The sequence below is a fragment of the Pangasianodon hypophthalmus genome, chromosome 12, assembly GCF_027358585.1.
Source record: "Pangasianodon hypophthalmus isolate fPanHyp1 chromosome 12, fPanHyp1.pri, whole genome shotgun sequence".
Lineage (NCBI taxonomy): Eukaryota > Metazoa > Chordata > Actinopteri > Siluriformes > Pangasiidae > Pangasianodon > Pangasianodon hypophthalmus.
In genome coordinates, this window is record NC_069721.1 from 14,482,547 (window position 1) to 14,498,668 (window position 16,122).

General features: G+C 40.8%; 2 protein-coding genes across 3 annotated transcripts; one reads left to right on the plus strand and one right to left on the minus strand.

Annotated features, from left to right (window-relative positions):
• Positions 1–883: 883 nt before the first annotated feature.
• Positions 884–7,513, plus strand: tap2t (transporter associated with antigen processing, subunit type t, teleost specific). Of its 2 annotated transcripts, none has more exons than XM_026915526.3 (12): positions 884–1,476; positions 1,804–2,469; positions 2,630–2,744; positions 2,830–2,960; positions 3,118–3,323; positions 3,527–3,724; positions 4,547–4,675; positions 4,812–5,000; positions 5,185–5,358; positions 5,551–5,710; positions 5,822–5,958; positions 6,540–7,513. In XM_026915526.3, exons 2-12 carry the CDS (start codon positions 1,962–1,964, stop codon positions 6,744–6,746), a joined length of 2,154 nt encoding a protein of 717 aa, XP_026771327.3. In that variant the 5' UTR covers positions 884–1,476; positions 1,804–1,961; the 3' UTR covers positions 6,747–7,513. The 2 variants fall into 2 exon arrangements, with proteins under 2 accessions (XP_026771327.3, XP_026771326.3); XM_026915525.3 differs by having other exon boundaries at positions 884–1,463.
• A 434-nt stretch (positions 7,514–7,947) lies between these two features.
• On the minus strand, positions 7,948–14,002 carry faap100 (FA core complex associated protein 100). Its single transcript, XM_026915524.3, has 9 exons — positions 13,566–14,002; positions 13,363–13,481; positions 12,517–13,172; positions 12,185–12,424; positions 11,343–11,499; positions 10,366–11,251; positions 8,811–8,927; positions 8,637–8,723; positions 7,948–8,526 (listed from the first exon to the last, which is right to left on the minus strand). The coding sequence occupies exons 1-9, from the start codon at positions 13,710–13,712 to the stop codon at positions 8,401–8,403; spliced, it is 2,535 nt and encodes an 844-aa protein (XP_026771325.3). The 5' UTR covers positions 13,713–14,002; the 3' UTR covers positions 7,948–8,400.
• Positions 14,003–16,122: the final 2,120 nt, after the last annotated feature.

Sequence of the window (16,122 nt, forward strand, 5' to 3'; positions counted from 1 at the left end):
GGGGGGGGGCAATCCATCACAGAGCACAATCTCACTCAAACACACTCACATACCCATTCACACACTAAGGACAATTTAGAGATGCCAATCAGCCTACAACGCATGTCTTTGGACTGGGGGAGGAAACTGGAGTACCCGGAGGAAACCCCTGAAGCACAGGGAGAATGTGCAAACTACACACACACAGGGTGGAGGTAGGAATTGAACCCTGGAGGTGCAAGGCAAACGTGCCAACCACTAAGCTACCGTGCCCCCCTGACGTGATTCTTTAACTTCTTTCCGAAGAATTTAGGACTGAGGAGTGAGGACATTATCAGACCAAGGATAAACAGATGCCTCCTCCATGGCAGACTTAAAAAAAATCTATAATATTCAAGAAATGTGTAATATTCAATCTTATCCAGGATGTTTTCCAGCCTCACACCTACTGTTCCTAGCATAGGCTCCAGATTCACGGCAATCCTGATAAGGATACAACATGAACAACCACCACCACCACCACCACAACAGCCATCATCATCATCATCACCATGAAAGTCCTGGTGTGTCCAGGACTGCTTTTTTCCTATCTCAGTTCTACCTGCTCCCGAAGGAATTCTGAGCAATTCCTCCTGCTTCAGCAGACACTCTTGACCAATTCCATTTGCTCCATTCCAAAAAAAATGCACACTTATTGTACGTATGACCTTGTAGTCTCATTGGTACACATCGTTAATCATGCGTTTTGTTGGCGGTGGCAATTTTAAATAACGTTCTATTATTCTGTCCACTTTTTAAGTTGAAATTGGCGAATTGCTTTGGTGGTGGGGGGGGGGGGGGGGGGGGGTAACTTAGTGGTTATCATGCTTGCCTCACATCTCTGGGATTGGGGGGTTCGAATCACGCCTCTGCCCTGTGTGCACAGAGCTTGAATGTTCTCCTCATGCTTCAGGGGTTTCCTCCAGGTACTCTGGTTTCCTTCCCCAGTCCAAAGACATGCATTGTAGGCTGATTGGCATTGCTAACTTGCCCAGTATGCCTTGTGCCCTGGGTTCCCTGGGATAGGCTCCAGGCTCTCCAGTGACCCTGTGTAGGATAAGCAGTATGGAAAATGAATAGATGGATGAAATTGCTTTGACTTTTAATTTGATTTAAAAAAAAAATAGGACTTTTAGTTTGAAACATAAACTCTACCGACGTTTACCACAATGCGGCGTAACGGTCGCCCTCTAGTGGCTATTTGAACAGTTTCCACCAGGGCCGTAATGGCCGGGAAAGCGCAGTAAAATTGTAACAGGTTGAGGTGACATTATAATGTTGACATTATAATGAAGTCATAATACGACAACGTGGCCATTTCAGTATTGGTGAATTATTTTTTTGAAGTAAATGAGTGTACTCGGCTGCGTGTTAGCTTATCGTTATCATCTTCCTGCACTTCTGAAAGTGAAAGTAAAGGTGCTGTCTGAGCAGGAAAGGAGACGGTAAGATCTAGCTGTAAGCTGCTCGAATCTTACTGAGAGTATTTGTTGTTGTTGTTGTTGTTTTGATCATGTTTGTGCTGATCACCAGGATAAGCTGGTTTTAGACCAGCACATGCTGTGTTTTTGCTGTTCACCCAGTATGCTATGCTGGTTTACCTAGTCTTCTAACATAGCCTTGTTTTCACTCATCAGCTAAACCTGCAATAAGACCAGCATTGCTCAGATTAAACCAACTATCTTTTTTAAAGTAGGGTTGTTTAGCTTTTTTACAGTGCAGAATGATAAGAATGTCTTTCAGAGAGGATATACAGGTATGTATGCATTTCTCTGTGTCTTGCAGGGAAGAGAAGAAGTATGTGAACAAATCCATTCACATTTTATCCAGAGTGACTTCCATTCCAGAGGAGCTCCAAACCAAGCAGTTGACACATGCTCAAAGCTCCAATAGAGTCTCTGTGGTAGTCCTGGGATTTGAACACATCTCCTGATCAGAAGCTCATGATGGCTGACCCAGCTGCAGGCTCTGCATGGCGTGCATATGGAGCTCTCCTGTTCCTGGACGTGACCCTCTGGGTGTCCCTGTGGACCGCTATTCTGGGCTCTCAGGGTGCTTTGCTCATGAACCTGACATGGCTGTGGGCTTTCAGGGCTTTCAGCTGGGTTCTGCTTCACACAGTCAGTTCAGCCACCCTGGACAAGACCATACACAGTTTTCTGAAGCCCTGGGTAGCGTTACTGTGTTTTTTACCTCCTGTGTTTGATATGGTGCAAACCCTAGCTCTAGGAGGGAGGTGTGGCTTTAGTCCCGTGCCCATGCCCTCCATGGTGGTTTTAAGTGCCATGACTGGCACTCTGGTCCATCTGATATTGGACAAGGCATTTCCTAGTAAAAAGGTGAAGAAAGAACAAGAGGCCAGGGTCCTCCTGATGAGAGTGATTCACTACTCAAAACCTGACTACCTTCACCTTGGGGTGGCCTTTTTCTTCCTCATCTTGGCTGCATTATGTAAGTTTAACACCTGTGCTCTTTTTTGGTTTAGGTGACTCTGATTATAACATCTGAGCCTAACATAGTGATTTTAAATGCACATGTATTGTTTGAATATACTATACAGCAATATAGCATGTGGCAATGTTTCCAGTGTAATGTTATTCCTTCTTTTCAGTTGAATCAACTATACCGCACTATGTGGGGAAAATCATTGATGGTTTGAGCGGAGAATACAAGCACGACAACTTCTTGTGGGCCATTGCATGCATGTCGTTTTACTCTTTTGGAAGGTAAATGCATTTGCATTCCTCTATTGCTGTCGTCTTTCTGAATTTGTGTAAAACCCGCTTAACCCAATGTGTTTGTATTTCTTAGTTCTATGTTCACTGGCTTGAGAGGAGGCATGTTCATGTGTAGCCTGAGCAGACTAAACAAGAGAATTCGACACATGCTGTTTCAGAACCTGATGAAACAAGACATAAGCTTCTTTGAAGAAAATAAACCAGGTGATGTGCAATATATAAATAGTTGATCCTGAATAGTTGATCATGATCATGATCCTGGTCATGCTGATTTTCTTAGTTGAATTTTTAAAAAAAAACTTATTATAATGAAATCTTCAGGATCTTTTCTTATAGCAGTCCTCTGCCTTTCCCCTTACAGGAAGCTTGACATCGCGGCTGGTATCGGACACTGATAAAATGGGCCGCTCTATAGCCATGAATGTGAATGTGCTCCTGAGGAGTCTGGTTAAGACATGTGGCATGCTTGTGCAGATGCTCAGCCTGTCCTGGCAGCTCACACTCCTTAGCTTTGTGGAAATGCCTCTCCTTGCTGTGCTACAGAACTATTACAACATTCACTACCAGGTAACTGACCTTCTCTCCACATATTTAGTAACTGATTTAGGTTCTAGTAGATTTCCCATGCTACCCTTTTTACCATCTTAGCTGATATTACATAATCAGGATCTTAATAAAGGAAAAGATTCCTCACCAGGTCTTCTGCAGTAGACTGGCTGTTTTGTCACTTCAGTTTTATCATCATATTGTCACTCTGTCCCGATGTGCAGAAAACATCAAGGGAGCTGCAGGACTGCCTGGCTGAAATTGAGCAGCTGGCATCTTCTACCATCAAGTCTGTAAAGACAGTGCGGCGCTTCAGGGCTGAGGCTCAGGAGCTGAAGAGGTACCAGGAGGCTCTGGACAGGAAGCTTCAGATACTGAAACGCAAGGGCATTTTCAGTGCAGTCCACCTCCTTCTGCGCAGAGTGAGCCATTCCACACATTACACACTGTAGCATTGTGCACGGGACTGGTTTTAATCCCTTACCCACCTGCTCTCACAGCTACGCTATATAGCCAAGCATTTGTGGACACCTGACCATCATAGCCATAAGTTGCTCTTCCCCAAACTGCCCCAAAGTTGGAAGCACACAATTGTCTAGAATGTCTTTGTATGCTGACCTCAACCCACTGAACACCTTTAGGATGAACTAGAACACTGAGTGTGCCCCAGGCCTCCTCGCCTGGCATCAGTGCCTGACTTCATTCATTACACTTAATATGCATGATGAATATGGACTATTATAATGCCTGAATAGCGTCTGATTTATTAAGCTTAATTGGGGGCCATAAAAATCTTATCCAAACATCTGCCTTTTTTAATACCCTGATCAATGCACATAGCCATTTGGACATCTGCCAGGCTTATTATTCTGTTGCTCTGAAATATTATTACAATCATCTTTTTAATACCTACCGAAATGAGACAAGTGTCTATAGCTTAATGGTTTTTATTTAAGCCAAGAAATGTAATGGAATTTTGCACAGAACAGTATTGGAAATTTTTATATTTTGCTGAAATCCTGACCAAAATTGACACGTATCTGCAATATTTTGGTTCCTTGGGATCTTAATCCTGGTTCACACCTCTAGCTTACAGTCCAGTGTCCAGTCACATTCACATTTTGGTATCCCTGCATGACGTATTAGTCTGCAGTGCACAGTTCAGTGCTGTTGTTGCTAATGGTGGTTACTCATGTTTGATTCAGTGTGTGATGGACCATGTTGCTGCATTTATCCTGTTGTAGTGTCTAACGTTGAGCCTGAGGGTGGCAATGCTGCTTCTTGGTCGCCGTCTCATCTCCTCGGGTCAGCTAAGCGGTGGGAGCCTCCTGGCTTTTGTGCTGTATCAAAAAGACATGTTGAGCAACATGAGGGTGAGTTTAATAATCTGAACTTTTTAACTATACAGTAAATGCCATTTCGTGAGTTTCTTCTTCTTCTGTGTGTTGTTGGCTGCCGACTAGATTTTTATAAAAGTCTTGAGTGCTTCTGTTTCTTTGGTGTTCTCAGCAATTGGTGTATATCTATGGAGACATTCTGAACACAGTGTGGTCAGCAGAGAAGGTGTTTAAGCTGCTAGACAGAAAACCGAACATGCAAGAAACAGGCAACTGGGTACCTGAGAAACTGGAAGGAAGAATCACCTTTGATAACGTCACCTTCTCTTACCCTTCCCGCCCTGAAAGGAAAGCACTTAAGGTCACTATTTTTTGGAATTTAGAAAGGTGTGTGGGGTAAAATAACAAGAATAAAGCAGAATTATTTTATTATTCCCATATTTTTTTGACTTGGTACTTGGTAAAGCCAAAGTAACAACTCTGATCTCACATATTTCATGCTTTATAAGAAATCCTGTCTAAAACCTGTTAAACCATTATGTCAGTCTGTGAGTGTAGAGCTGAGTCCAGGGAAGATGACAGCGTTGGTTGGCCCCTCCGGTGGAGGTAAAACTACCTGCGTCAGTCTGCTGCAGAGGTTTTATGAGCCTCAGCAGGGCCGAGTGCTACTGGACAATGAACCACTTCATGAGTACCAACACCAGTACCTGTGCAGCCAGGTGAGCACTGTAACACCGACACTGATGTAATAGATACAGAAACTGAATATGTAGAAAAACCTCTTGAAATGATCCATCACAGTGAATGGCATTAGTCTTCTCTGTCTGTCAAAATACACTTGAAACTAGTGGTGTATTTGGTTGTTAAATGAGTTGAACTAAAGGCTTTAATGTAGTTTCATCTTGTGACAGATGGCAGCTGTGTCCCAGAACCCAGTGCTGTTCTCTGGCTCTGTGAAATACAACATTGCATACGGCCTACGTGACTGCACCATAGAGAGGGTGAAGGAGGCAGCGAAGAAAGCCAATGCACATGACTTTATTTGCAGACTAGACGAAGGCTATGACACAGGTGAAAATTTCCATTTGTTACCAGATTCATCAGATTCAATAGATATCTTTAAAAATTATTTAGTTGATTTTACATTATAGGTGTTACATTAGCCATGTTACTGTGCTGCAGATGTTGGAGAGTCTGGTGGGCAGCTGTCCATAGGACAGAAGCAGTGTATTGCTATAGCCAGAGTGTTGATCAGAAATCCAAAAATCCTCATTTTGGATGAAGCTACTGGCAAATTGGACATCAACACTCGGCACACGGTACGTGATTTCACACTTCATAAAACAACTCCAACCACAGTTCTTCTCAAACTCCTGACCACGCAACAGTGCCACAGCCACCAAGAGAGTGTAATGGCTCCCTGCTCTCATGGTGTTACGCTTTCCCCTGCCAATCAGAGCGATATATTATATTATTGTTGAAGAGGGCAGTTATCACTTTCCTCTGAGTGTGTTCAGCTGCCCTGTGATGGTACATAAGCAGCAGTTCAGAAAGATGTGGAGGGTGGCCTTACGCGTCTCGGTCTAACTACATGTTAGCCTGAACCTTCTTTGAATGGTAGCTGTGATTGGTAGCTGTCATGTGATACAGCTATTGGTTGGGAATTGGCGCTGACTGTTGAGGTTAAAAAAGTATTACCGGTAAAAAATGATCGGTCTCTACAGTATCTGTAAATCATTTCCTGTGGGATGCATATAAGATCACAGATTAGGGCACAGACTCAGCTCAGACTAACCTCCGGGTTGACAGATCCCAGTGTGAAGGCTATAGGCAATTCTGAACGGTAATTCAGTATGAGGAGAAGTATAATATTTGCTCACTCCTTTTCTCACTCACTCAGGTTCAGGAAGTCCTCTCTGGCTCAAAGGGTCAGACAGTGCTGGTGGTCGCTCATTGTCTGAAGACCATCGAGAGAGCCGATCACATCGTCTACATAGAAGATGGGATGGTCATGGAGCAGGGGACGCACGAGCAGCTTATGGCCAAAAGAGGACGATATTTCCATCTTAGGGAAAAACTGTTTACAGTGGATTCTGACCAAAACTGAGCAGATTCATTACTGATAAGTATGAATTTGCAAGTATCAACTATATGTGACAGTAATGAGATCAATTTAAAATCATTATTTCAACACTGTGTATGTGTTTGTATTATACTTCTGAGACCTTTACACTTTCAGGCACACAGATTTACATTTAGAGCTCAGAGGTGGATAAATCCAGTAACCCAGCTGCCCAGGACAATTGGATTATGTCTCTGGCCATGAGTTATTTTCTGGCTGTCAAATGACTGAGTTAGCAGCTGCTATAACAGTCACCAGCAATTATCACACCCATTCATCACCCAGAGAAAAATCCCTGCATAGCTGTAGCTGCATGTACTTTTAAATATAACACACTCCTCTTTGTTCTTTACTGATGAGTTGAGTTAACCTGGTAGTGCACCAGTCAAATTTTGACTATTGGACTATTTTTTTTTAATCTGTTTAAATTCCTCAATGGCAGGGCCGCTCAGGGTAATGCTGTAAGGTTGCTACTTATTCTCTAAAAATCTCTAAAGTGTTGCTCGTATTTTTTTTTCTCTGCCATTTCTACTGAACATATGACCTACACAGAGCTCACCATTCCACACTCTTTTCTTGGTGGAATATAAACTTTTGATTGATAAATGTGTATGGTAGAGCATGGATGTTTAATCTACTGTTTTTGAAAAGTGTTTTAAAAAATCACCAAATATTTAAAAAAATAACATAAAGAACTATTGTAGTGTTTTCAGAAAACATTGGACTAGACCAAGGAAAAAAAAAAAAACCCAGATGAATTTATGATTTGTCCACCCCTGGAAGCTTCAATTTTGTTACCATTAATGAGTCATAAACTATCAGCATTTGTGCTGTGTTTCGATTAATTAGACTCAGGGTTGAGGGAGAAATTTATAATGCAGTTTCTCTTAGTAACAGCTGTGCATTAAAGCAACATGGGGATGCATTTAAGCCATGAAGTTATGGGAAGTAGATCATGTTTGAGCATTTTTCTTCCTCACACTCAGAAATAACAAGGTTTGTATTGTCATTATCTGAAAGCAAAATCATTTATGACTGGATAAGTGTTAGCTTGTTACAGCATTTACAAGGAACTGTCACAAAGTCTCTGTACCTCAATGTTTAGTTTTATGTAATGCTATTTATAATATAGCATATGTTTAATGCATGAACTTTTTGCAGCAATATATTTTGCCTGGTATGACAGTAAGTGTTTACTGAGGGAAATGATTCTAGCCTTTTTTTTTTAATTGACAATATATTTTTATTGAGTGCACAACTTGAATAATGGAAGTAAACTAAATCTTTATGGATTATATACTGAACCTCAAGGATGAATAAATGTGAGAACAAAAGTAAAAACCATTCAAGATCATTATTATTATTATTAGTATTATTATTATTACTATTATCATCATCATATAATTTAGTACATCTCTAACTTTTGTTAAAAATAGGCAGTGGTAAAGCTGAGATAAAAATAAAGCCCTGGAGTGTATAAATCCACATAGATTATGGCAATTTGTATAAATATAACATGGCAAATTAGTATAAATATATTCATTTTTTCAAAATTTGAAATCCATGTATAAATCTGCTTATTTACATTGATCCCTAGAATAACCAGACTGATGATTATATTATGAACTAGTGTGCGCATTCACAGAATGACCAGTGGCTTCTCTCTGAGTTGCAAGTAGAGGTGAAACAGTGACTCTGACGTCCTCCTTGTCTTCATAACTCCATCAGCCGGGTCACGAAAATCCTGCAGGTCCTTATAAAGGCGCTGAAATAAACTATCTGTTAGTGCGTCACTGTTTTTTTTCATTGTCTTATGAACATTGTGATCTCAGTATGTGTAAGTGGACGTGGGTTTTGATTAGCTGTGGGTTTTACCTCCATGTGCCGAACAGCCTCACACAAGCGCTGTCCTCTGAGCTCTGCAGGCTTCTCATGTTTCACAGCAGCATCCTTCAGAAGGGCCTGAAATCATGACTCATGACATTAACTGTAGAAGTAGGCTTGATTTTCACAATGAGGAGATTTCTCTTGTCTTGTGTGTATGCGCACCTGAACACGTCTCAGGACAGCATGATGTAATCCACACAATGCAGACATGGAAACACTCTCTACCTGAACCTCCACAACAGACAGGGGTCCTTCAGAGCGAAAGTCACTCAATATGACCTGCAGCCATGGACAGACCATAATAGTATATTAATAATAGTAATAATAGTACAGTAACCATAAGACCAATAAATGGGTTATAAGAGGTTACTTTGTAATGTTATTTGGTAATATTAAACTGGTGTGGAGTTTTTAATCAGATGTTTAAAGAGGTTTTTTGACTTTCCAAATGATACTAAAAACTAGTGTGCATTAAAAGAGGCTGAAGTAAATTGAGGAATATATTCATACAGCAGCAACTAAACTGAACAGTATACTGCGGGAGCAAGGGGATGCAGCTTGTGGCAGGATAAAGAAATGTCCAAAATCCCTCTACAATGATTTTAATGTTACTTTTTAACCAATGTTTACTTTGGGTTTTTTCCTGTCCCACTTTTTTTTTTTTTTTTTTTATTTTTATTTGTAGTTTTGGGCCAGGTCTGTTAGTTTGTCATCAGTCTGTTAATCTTTATTTGCCTGGTATATTTATTTATCTGTCCTGTCTTTGTGTCCACCTGTTTGCTGGAAATCTACAATTCAGGGTGGAAAGTGGACAACTTGTGTAGGTGCTCTCTCTGTCTCTCTCTCTCTCTCTCTCTCTCTCTCTTTTTGAGGTAGTAGGGTTTTTGAGGGATTGGGCATGAGTCCACAGCTTCACCACTACCTAGAAATTCCACATTATGCTATGCTTGCACTATTATGTTCCAAATACAAATTAAAACTTGAAGATAAGAAAATAAGTGCCACTGGGTTGGTGGGAGCAACAGATACTGTCATTTAACTAAAAACAAGCAACCCACGGATTTTTTATGACTCTAGGCAAGATACAGTTTTGGCGCATGACCTGATGTGTATACACATACAGTAGATGCCGCCTCACTGCAGTGTATCCCTCACCAAGTATGAACACATGAACAAAAGCATGTTTGGATGCCCACATAGTACCATAATACCAATACAACAGTCTGTGATGGCCTACAAAAGGTAGGACATAAAAGCAATGGAATACAACAACAAAGTGAAACGTATCCTGCAAAAGACATTTGCTGGAACACAACTGGGACAAAATAAATAGCATGCAATGCTTCTCAAATTCTTCTGGTTTCATATGTGAACCAATTCTTAGATGTTTAATTAACAGACTGGCAGTTGTGAGTAAAAACTACTAACCAGGCGTACATAGCACAAGAGGTGGAATTTGTCATGATATGAGTGGGGGAAGAAAAATTAACTCATAATGACTATATAAAATATAAAGAATATAAAGATACTGAGGAAACTTTCTATGCAATTTTTCTATATATAAACATATACATGATAATATACATACATACGCACATACATATGTAGTATACATACTGATATACAGTAAAACACTACTAAAACAATACTGCATTGGGAATAGCACATTATAAGGAAGTCAAAGATCAAATCTCCAACAATCAATCCATAAGCATACCTCTTTGGTCAGCAGTCTGACTGCCTGTCTGTCCGGCCCTTTGGCACACACAACTGGACTCTGCACTACCTCTTGCCCCTCTGTCTTCAAAGTTCCACACAGCAGCCATTTGAGCACGGAGATGCACAGAAGTGTGCTGCTACAGTCATGTAAGTTGAGCCGGTCCCTCAGGAGCTCTGAGGATATGTGGATTGCTACCGTATGTGGAGCAGCCTTCGGCATTACGGGCTCATCTGTGTGAATTTGTCTGGAGCTCAGGAGTATGCGGGTGGCTTCCCAAGTGCTGATTTGTTTGGGAATATGATCACCATTTTGGGTTGGATCTCCTATCCTTAAGGCATCTAGCCAGTCCAGTGTTAACGTGTTGAGAGCCAGACAGATGCAGCCTGTGTGTGTGAGAAGCCGAGATAGTGAGGTGTCACTAACTGAGAGCTGTCTGTATTCCTCTGGGTTAAGTAAAGACTGTAAAGTGTACACAAGTGAGCAGTGGATCTGGACCGGGAGAAATAAGTCACCGTCACTCTCGAGAGGTAATGTCACTTCGGCTTTTTGACCGCAGTCTAATTTCATCAAAGCAAATGAGTAAGTTCTAGACGAGCCCCCTGCGCTGACAGAAAGACTTGACTGCACTTGAAGGCAAAGAGTCCATCCTTGGTCTAAGACACAAGAACTTTGGTTTTCCAATATGCAAGTGAGAACCAACGAGTCTTTCTGAAGTAGCGTGCTCCATTTGGCTGCCCCCTGACAGCTGATTGGTGGCTGTAGATCACACACCTCTTGGTCATTCTTCTGACAGGATAAAAGCAAGTGGCAGATGTTGACAATGTGGTTCAATCGCTTGAGTGTGTTATTCTTCAATTCCAGCTGTTGCTTCTCTACTGTTGCTCTGGAAAATACAGTCAATTCAACTTTGTCAACATGGTGTCAGTTTTTTCCTGTTCAAAGCATCTCAAGATAAAAAATGTAAATAATCTTGCCTCTCCCAAACATTTCCAATACCAGCCAAGAGGTCTTTTATTTTCTGCCCTGCTTGTGATGAAGCCAGTCTAGACACGTTGGCTTTGTCCGAGTCCTGAGGGAGGGTCACCTGAAGAAGTCTTCCACTGAGAGACACAGCCAGAAGCTGCACACTGCCTACAATTCATACAATACACACCTTTAAGTGCAAAAGTTTGCACACCCATACCCATAAAGATTAATCCAATATTTGATGCAAGGTTTTAATACAAGTAACAGATACGGCTAAACAGCCTATGTTAATATCTTATATGTAAAAATCAAATGATATTTTTGTAGGTGATATAAATAAAAATCAGTCTTTTCTGTTTTCTTGTGACAGCTATCTGTCTTGGTCTCATCTGACTGTCCACAACAAACTGCTGTTTAAACCTTTCAGGTCAAAATAAACATGTGGTAATTATTTTAAGTCCACCTTAATGAGCCACTATCAAATGAAATAACTATAGAAGTTGTATTCAACCAAAATTTGTAAAGGACCAAGTACATAAAACTCCTTGCTTACAAAGGTCCAGATAAGCAACTCGCATGATTGAATGGCAATATTTTAATGCATAGTCATTAATGATTAGCTCATGGCTAGAAATAAGACCATTTCAAGTGGTTATGTTTTGTCTCACAGTGGTGTTTCACGTTACCACTTTTGATTAGTGCCATGACTAGATGAGACATCTGTTCTGAATTTGACACAGGGAGAACAAACACATACTACTGTCATCACAATCAGTCATTGATTACTGAGTTTAATTTAATGAAACATTCTCTACTCCTTGAGTTTCATTTAAGGAGGAAACTAGTGTACCTGCAGAGCTGATGGAAGGCTCAGTTAATGCGATTACTCGGCACACGTTCAGACAGACTGCACTCCCCGGCCTTGTGATGTCTCCCTCTGACGCTGCTGTGATGGAGGATGATGATGATGAAGGTGTTAAGGTCTTGCTCAGGGATAAGGAGAACAGGTTTGTGGCAGTGCTGTAGTATAAATGTTCACCATCTACACAGGCACATACCACAGGCCCCGGCACAATGTGCTCAACGAATCCTTTAGAAAGATATCAACATAGTGCTTTATGTCATCACAAAATACTTAATACCTATTAACACAGAAGTACAATATTAAACCGTAAACCTTACTGCAGTCCGCTGCCTTTCCAACCGAGCTTCTTTGATTGGCCCTGATCAGCAGGATCCTACCCCTCTGACCAATCACAACCAGGCATTGTGGACCCTGATCCCCAATAACAGACGTTCCAATAAATGCTACTGGCTGCTCTAAGCTGTAGAAAATCCTGATTTGTGGCTTTTGTTCTCCCCTTGAGCTGATTAGTGCAGGCAGGAGTAGTGGGAAAAAAACAAGACGTCCATCGGGTAAACCACAAAGAATGATGGGAGAATTTATAAGAGATGCATCGACTCCAAATAAGAGCCTGAAAAGGAGAGGATCGAGACGGGGGTGGCGTTTACACGCATGTGCTTTAGGTGAGGAGTTGGGGTAGATGCATGTCAATGATGGAGCTGAGCTTGTCCTAGCCTGCAAATCCACATCATTCTGAGCAAGTCCTGTGACAGCTGGGACCTGAAATCCTGCACGTTTCTGAAATACCGGGGATCTGGTTGAACAACGTGGCAGTTCATAGAGGTGAAAACTCCAGAAAGACTCTTGCAGACTGACAGTAATGAGTATGTCCTCTGCTACAGTGAAAGAGAGCACATTGCCATCTTTCACTAGAACGGAGTCCCTGGACACCACGGACAAGGCAGGATCATCACCCTGTTCTGCTGAGAAGGAGCTGTGGGTAAATTTGAGGGAAAGTAAGAGAGCAGGGTTTTACAGGAAACATGTAATGGTGCAGGAAGACATTATTTAGGACTGGAAAATGAGATCATCATCATAAATCATAATCATCAGAAGGTTTCAGTGAAAAATGTCAGTTACCCTACAGTTATGTAGATCTGATTTCTCAAAATGTTCAACGTTACCTGGATTCCGGAGAGAGCCTGGTCCAGTAAAGGAGATTGTTCTCACAGAGAGCATAGACACTACACTGATCAGCACTTAAAGCCAGGGATGTGACTGGAGACTCAAACTGCAGGACAGTCTGTAACAAAACATGTTCTCTTACAGAAGCATTGACCTTGATCAGCACTGAAACAATCACACACATTCAGGAAAACCCACTTGCCTTAACTCTTCTCTCTTGGCCACTGAAAACGAAGATGTGTTCAGTCCCTGTGCTTAGGATCACATCTGGTCCATGAGAGATCACCTTCGCAGAAAGCAAGTCACCAAAATCTGCCCAACACTCCACAAGACACCTCACCCCTTCCATAGCCTCTCCTCGTGATAACTTAATCCAAGTCCACAAATATTGTTGAAAGATATTACATACTTCACATGCTTTTCTATTACTGCACTACACCCTCAACACCACAGTAACTCTCCGGAAAAGCGCGCTGGAGCTGATCAGCCAATCAGAACCAGGTTCTTCTTCTCTTCTACTTACAATGTTGTGCTACACGTAGCTGTACAGTGTTCCGCCCTCTGCTGGGCTGGCATTTAAAATCAGAAATATATATTATACATTAAAAAAAAACAATTTCAACTTTTAAAACAAAGGCATACCAATTTATTTTATTAAACTCAAATTTTATTACGCGTCTAATGTTTTTAAATATATAAATATTTACAAAGAAAGGAAGAAGAAAAAAAAAAAAAGCCCTCCGGTGAGGCTAGTTCTTCGTCTTCTTCTTCGAAACGAGACGATTGACATCTAACTAAAAGGTGTGTTACCGCCGCCTACTGGACTGGAGTGTAGGCGGAGACGTCAAACACCTACTCAAACTCTTTCCCTATCTTAATAGATAGATAGATAGATAGATAGATAGATAGATAGTGTTGCTATTGAATGTTTTCCCTGGCACTAGACTCTGTAAATGCAAATGCTCTCTTCCTTTTTCATCTGCTGAATTTCAGTCTGGTTGTGCAACAGTACACACTCCACTGTGTCAAGTGCCTGACATTCAGCACACCTTCCTGTATCGTGAAGTGTTGAGTTTAATTCAGTGTGACCTAGGCCTGTTTATAATCTAGTAAATATACATTCTTCTCTTCTCATGACCCTTTCATGCACAGTGTCCACACTTTAAGGCTGGTTTTTAGGAAAATATAACATGTAAATAATCTCCAATTCACTTGAAACCACTACTGTAATTTAACATAAACCATTATTATAAACCATTATACCATCCTGATTTCTGTTGCTCCCTAGACTATTTGCCATTCTCAGTGTCTCCAGTAATCTTTACCAACTTTCTACACAAAATCCAAAATAAAATTTAAAATATTTTTTGTTTCAGACTCCAATGAACATCATAGCTTTTTTTTTTTAAAATTAGTTTTTCTTTTCTCATATAAATAATTTACATGTTTTTTGTAAGCATATGTAAGCAGGAAAGGGTTAAATACACACCCTTCTTCAGTTCTTCCCCCTCTTTAAATGTCCTAACCTTGTTGTAAATATTCAACAGGTACCTTCCCTTTCCCTCACTTTCCCAGCGCTGCTGCATATTTAACCGTGTGTGATAAATGTAGGTTAGTCTCTCTGTTACTAATTTCTTCATTAATTTATAACAGTTTGCCTGCAGCTTGTTGAATGATTTGAATCCTTCCCTGATTTCCAAATAACCAAAATAACCTCTTCCATTTAATAGCTAATTTCCCTTCTTTCCAGTCATTATCATAAAGTTATATAAGTATCTTGACCAGTCCTTTTTCTCCTAGCCACTATCTTGTGATGTCACTCCCAGCGTTTCATTTTAGTTAATGTAAAAGGAGCATTTAATATATTCCCATCCTTTTTATTCCCTATTTAGAGCCCCCAGGGTGATTGCTTTTGTTAGTTCATGCCTTCTGGTCTCTTATCTTCCTCTAATAAGCTGTTTTAACTATGTAGTCTAATGCATGACTTAGCTAACACGTCTGCTTTCCCTATGCCTGTGACAGCCTTCATTCACTCATGAGCCACCACAGAGTATTCCCAAAGCTGTCTGAATCCATTCATCTTTTTAATCATGCCACATAACTCACCATTACGTGTTGTCCTATCAGTGCTTAGCAGTGATCATCAATACTGTCTCCAAAATATCCTTTGCAAACAAACTTTCTTTCTTTAAATGCTCACCCTCTGGTGTAGGGCTGTTCGACTCTGATTCCAGGTGTTGGATACTGATGGAGTCAATTCAAAGAATCGCATAATAATTTGAAGACTGCATATATACATAATTCAATTATAGTGATAGCAATTCGATTTGATAAATTAAACTTCATAAAGGGTTTTAAAGGGTTTTAAAACCCTACAACCGGGAGCTTCCATGCAGAAACCCTTTAGGAAGCTAGAAGTGTCAACCATCCCATGAATCAGTGAGGTATATTGAAGTACAAGATGTACTTAAGATCTAGAGCAATGCAAAAAGTATCTGTAGTGCCTTCACTACCATGAAGGGTTCAGAATCCTTCAGTCAGGAGTTTCTGTACAAAAGCTTTCAGGCAGAACTTGAAGAAAGATAGAGCTGTCAACTATCTAAAGAATCACCAAGGTATGCTGAAGTACAAGATGTAAATATAGAGCAATGCAAAAAGTGTAGTATTTGTACTGGTGCTGTGGGTATTACTCAAGTTCAGGTTTTATTGCAAGGCAATGTAAATATGGATTACTAAACCTTGGGTTACATGGTGCGACA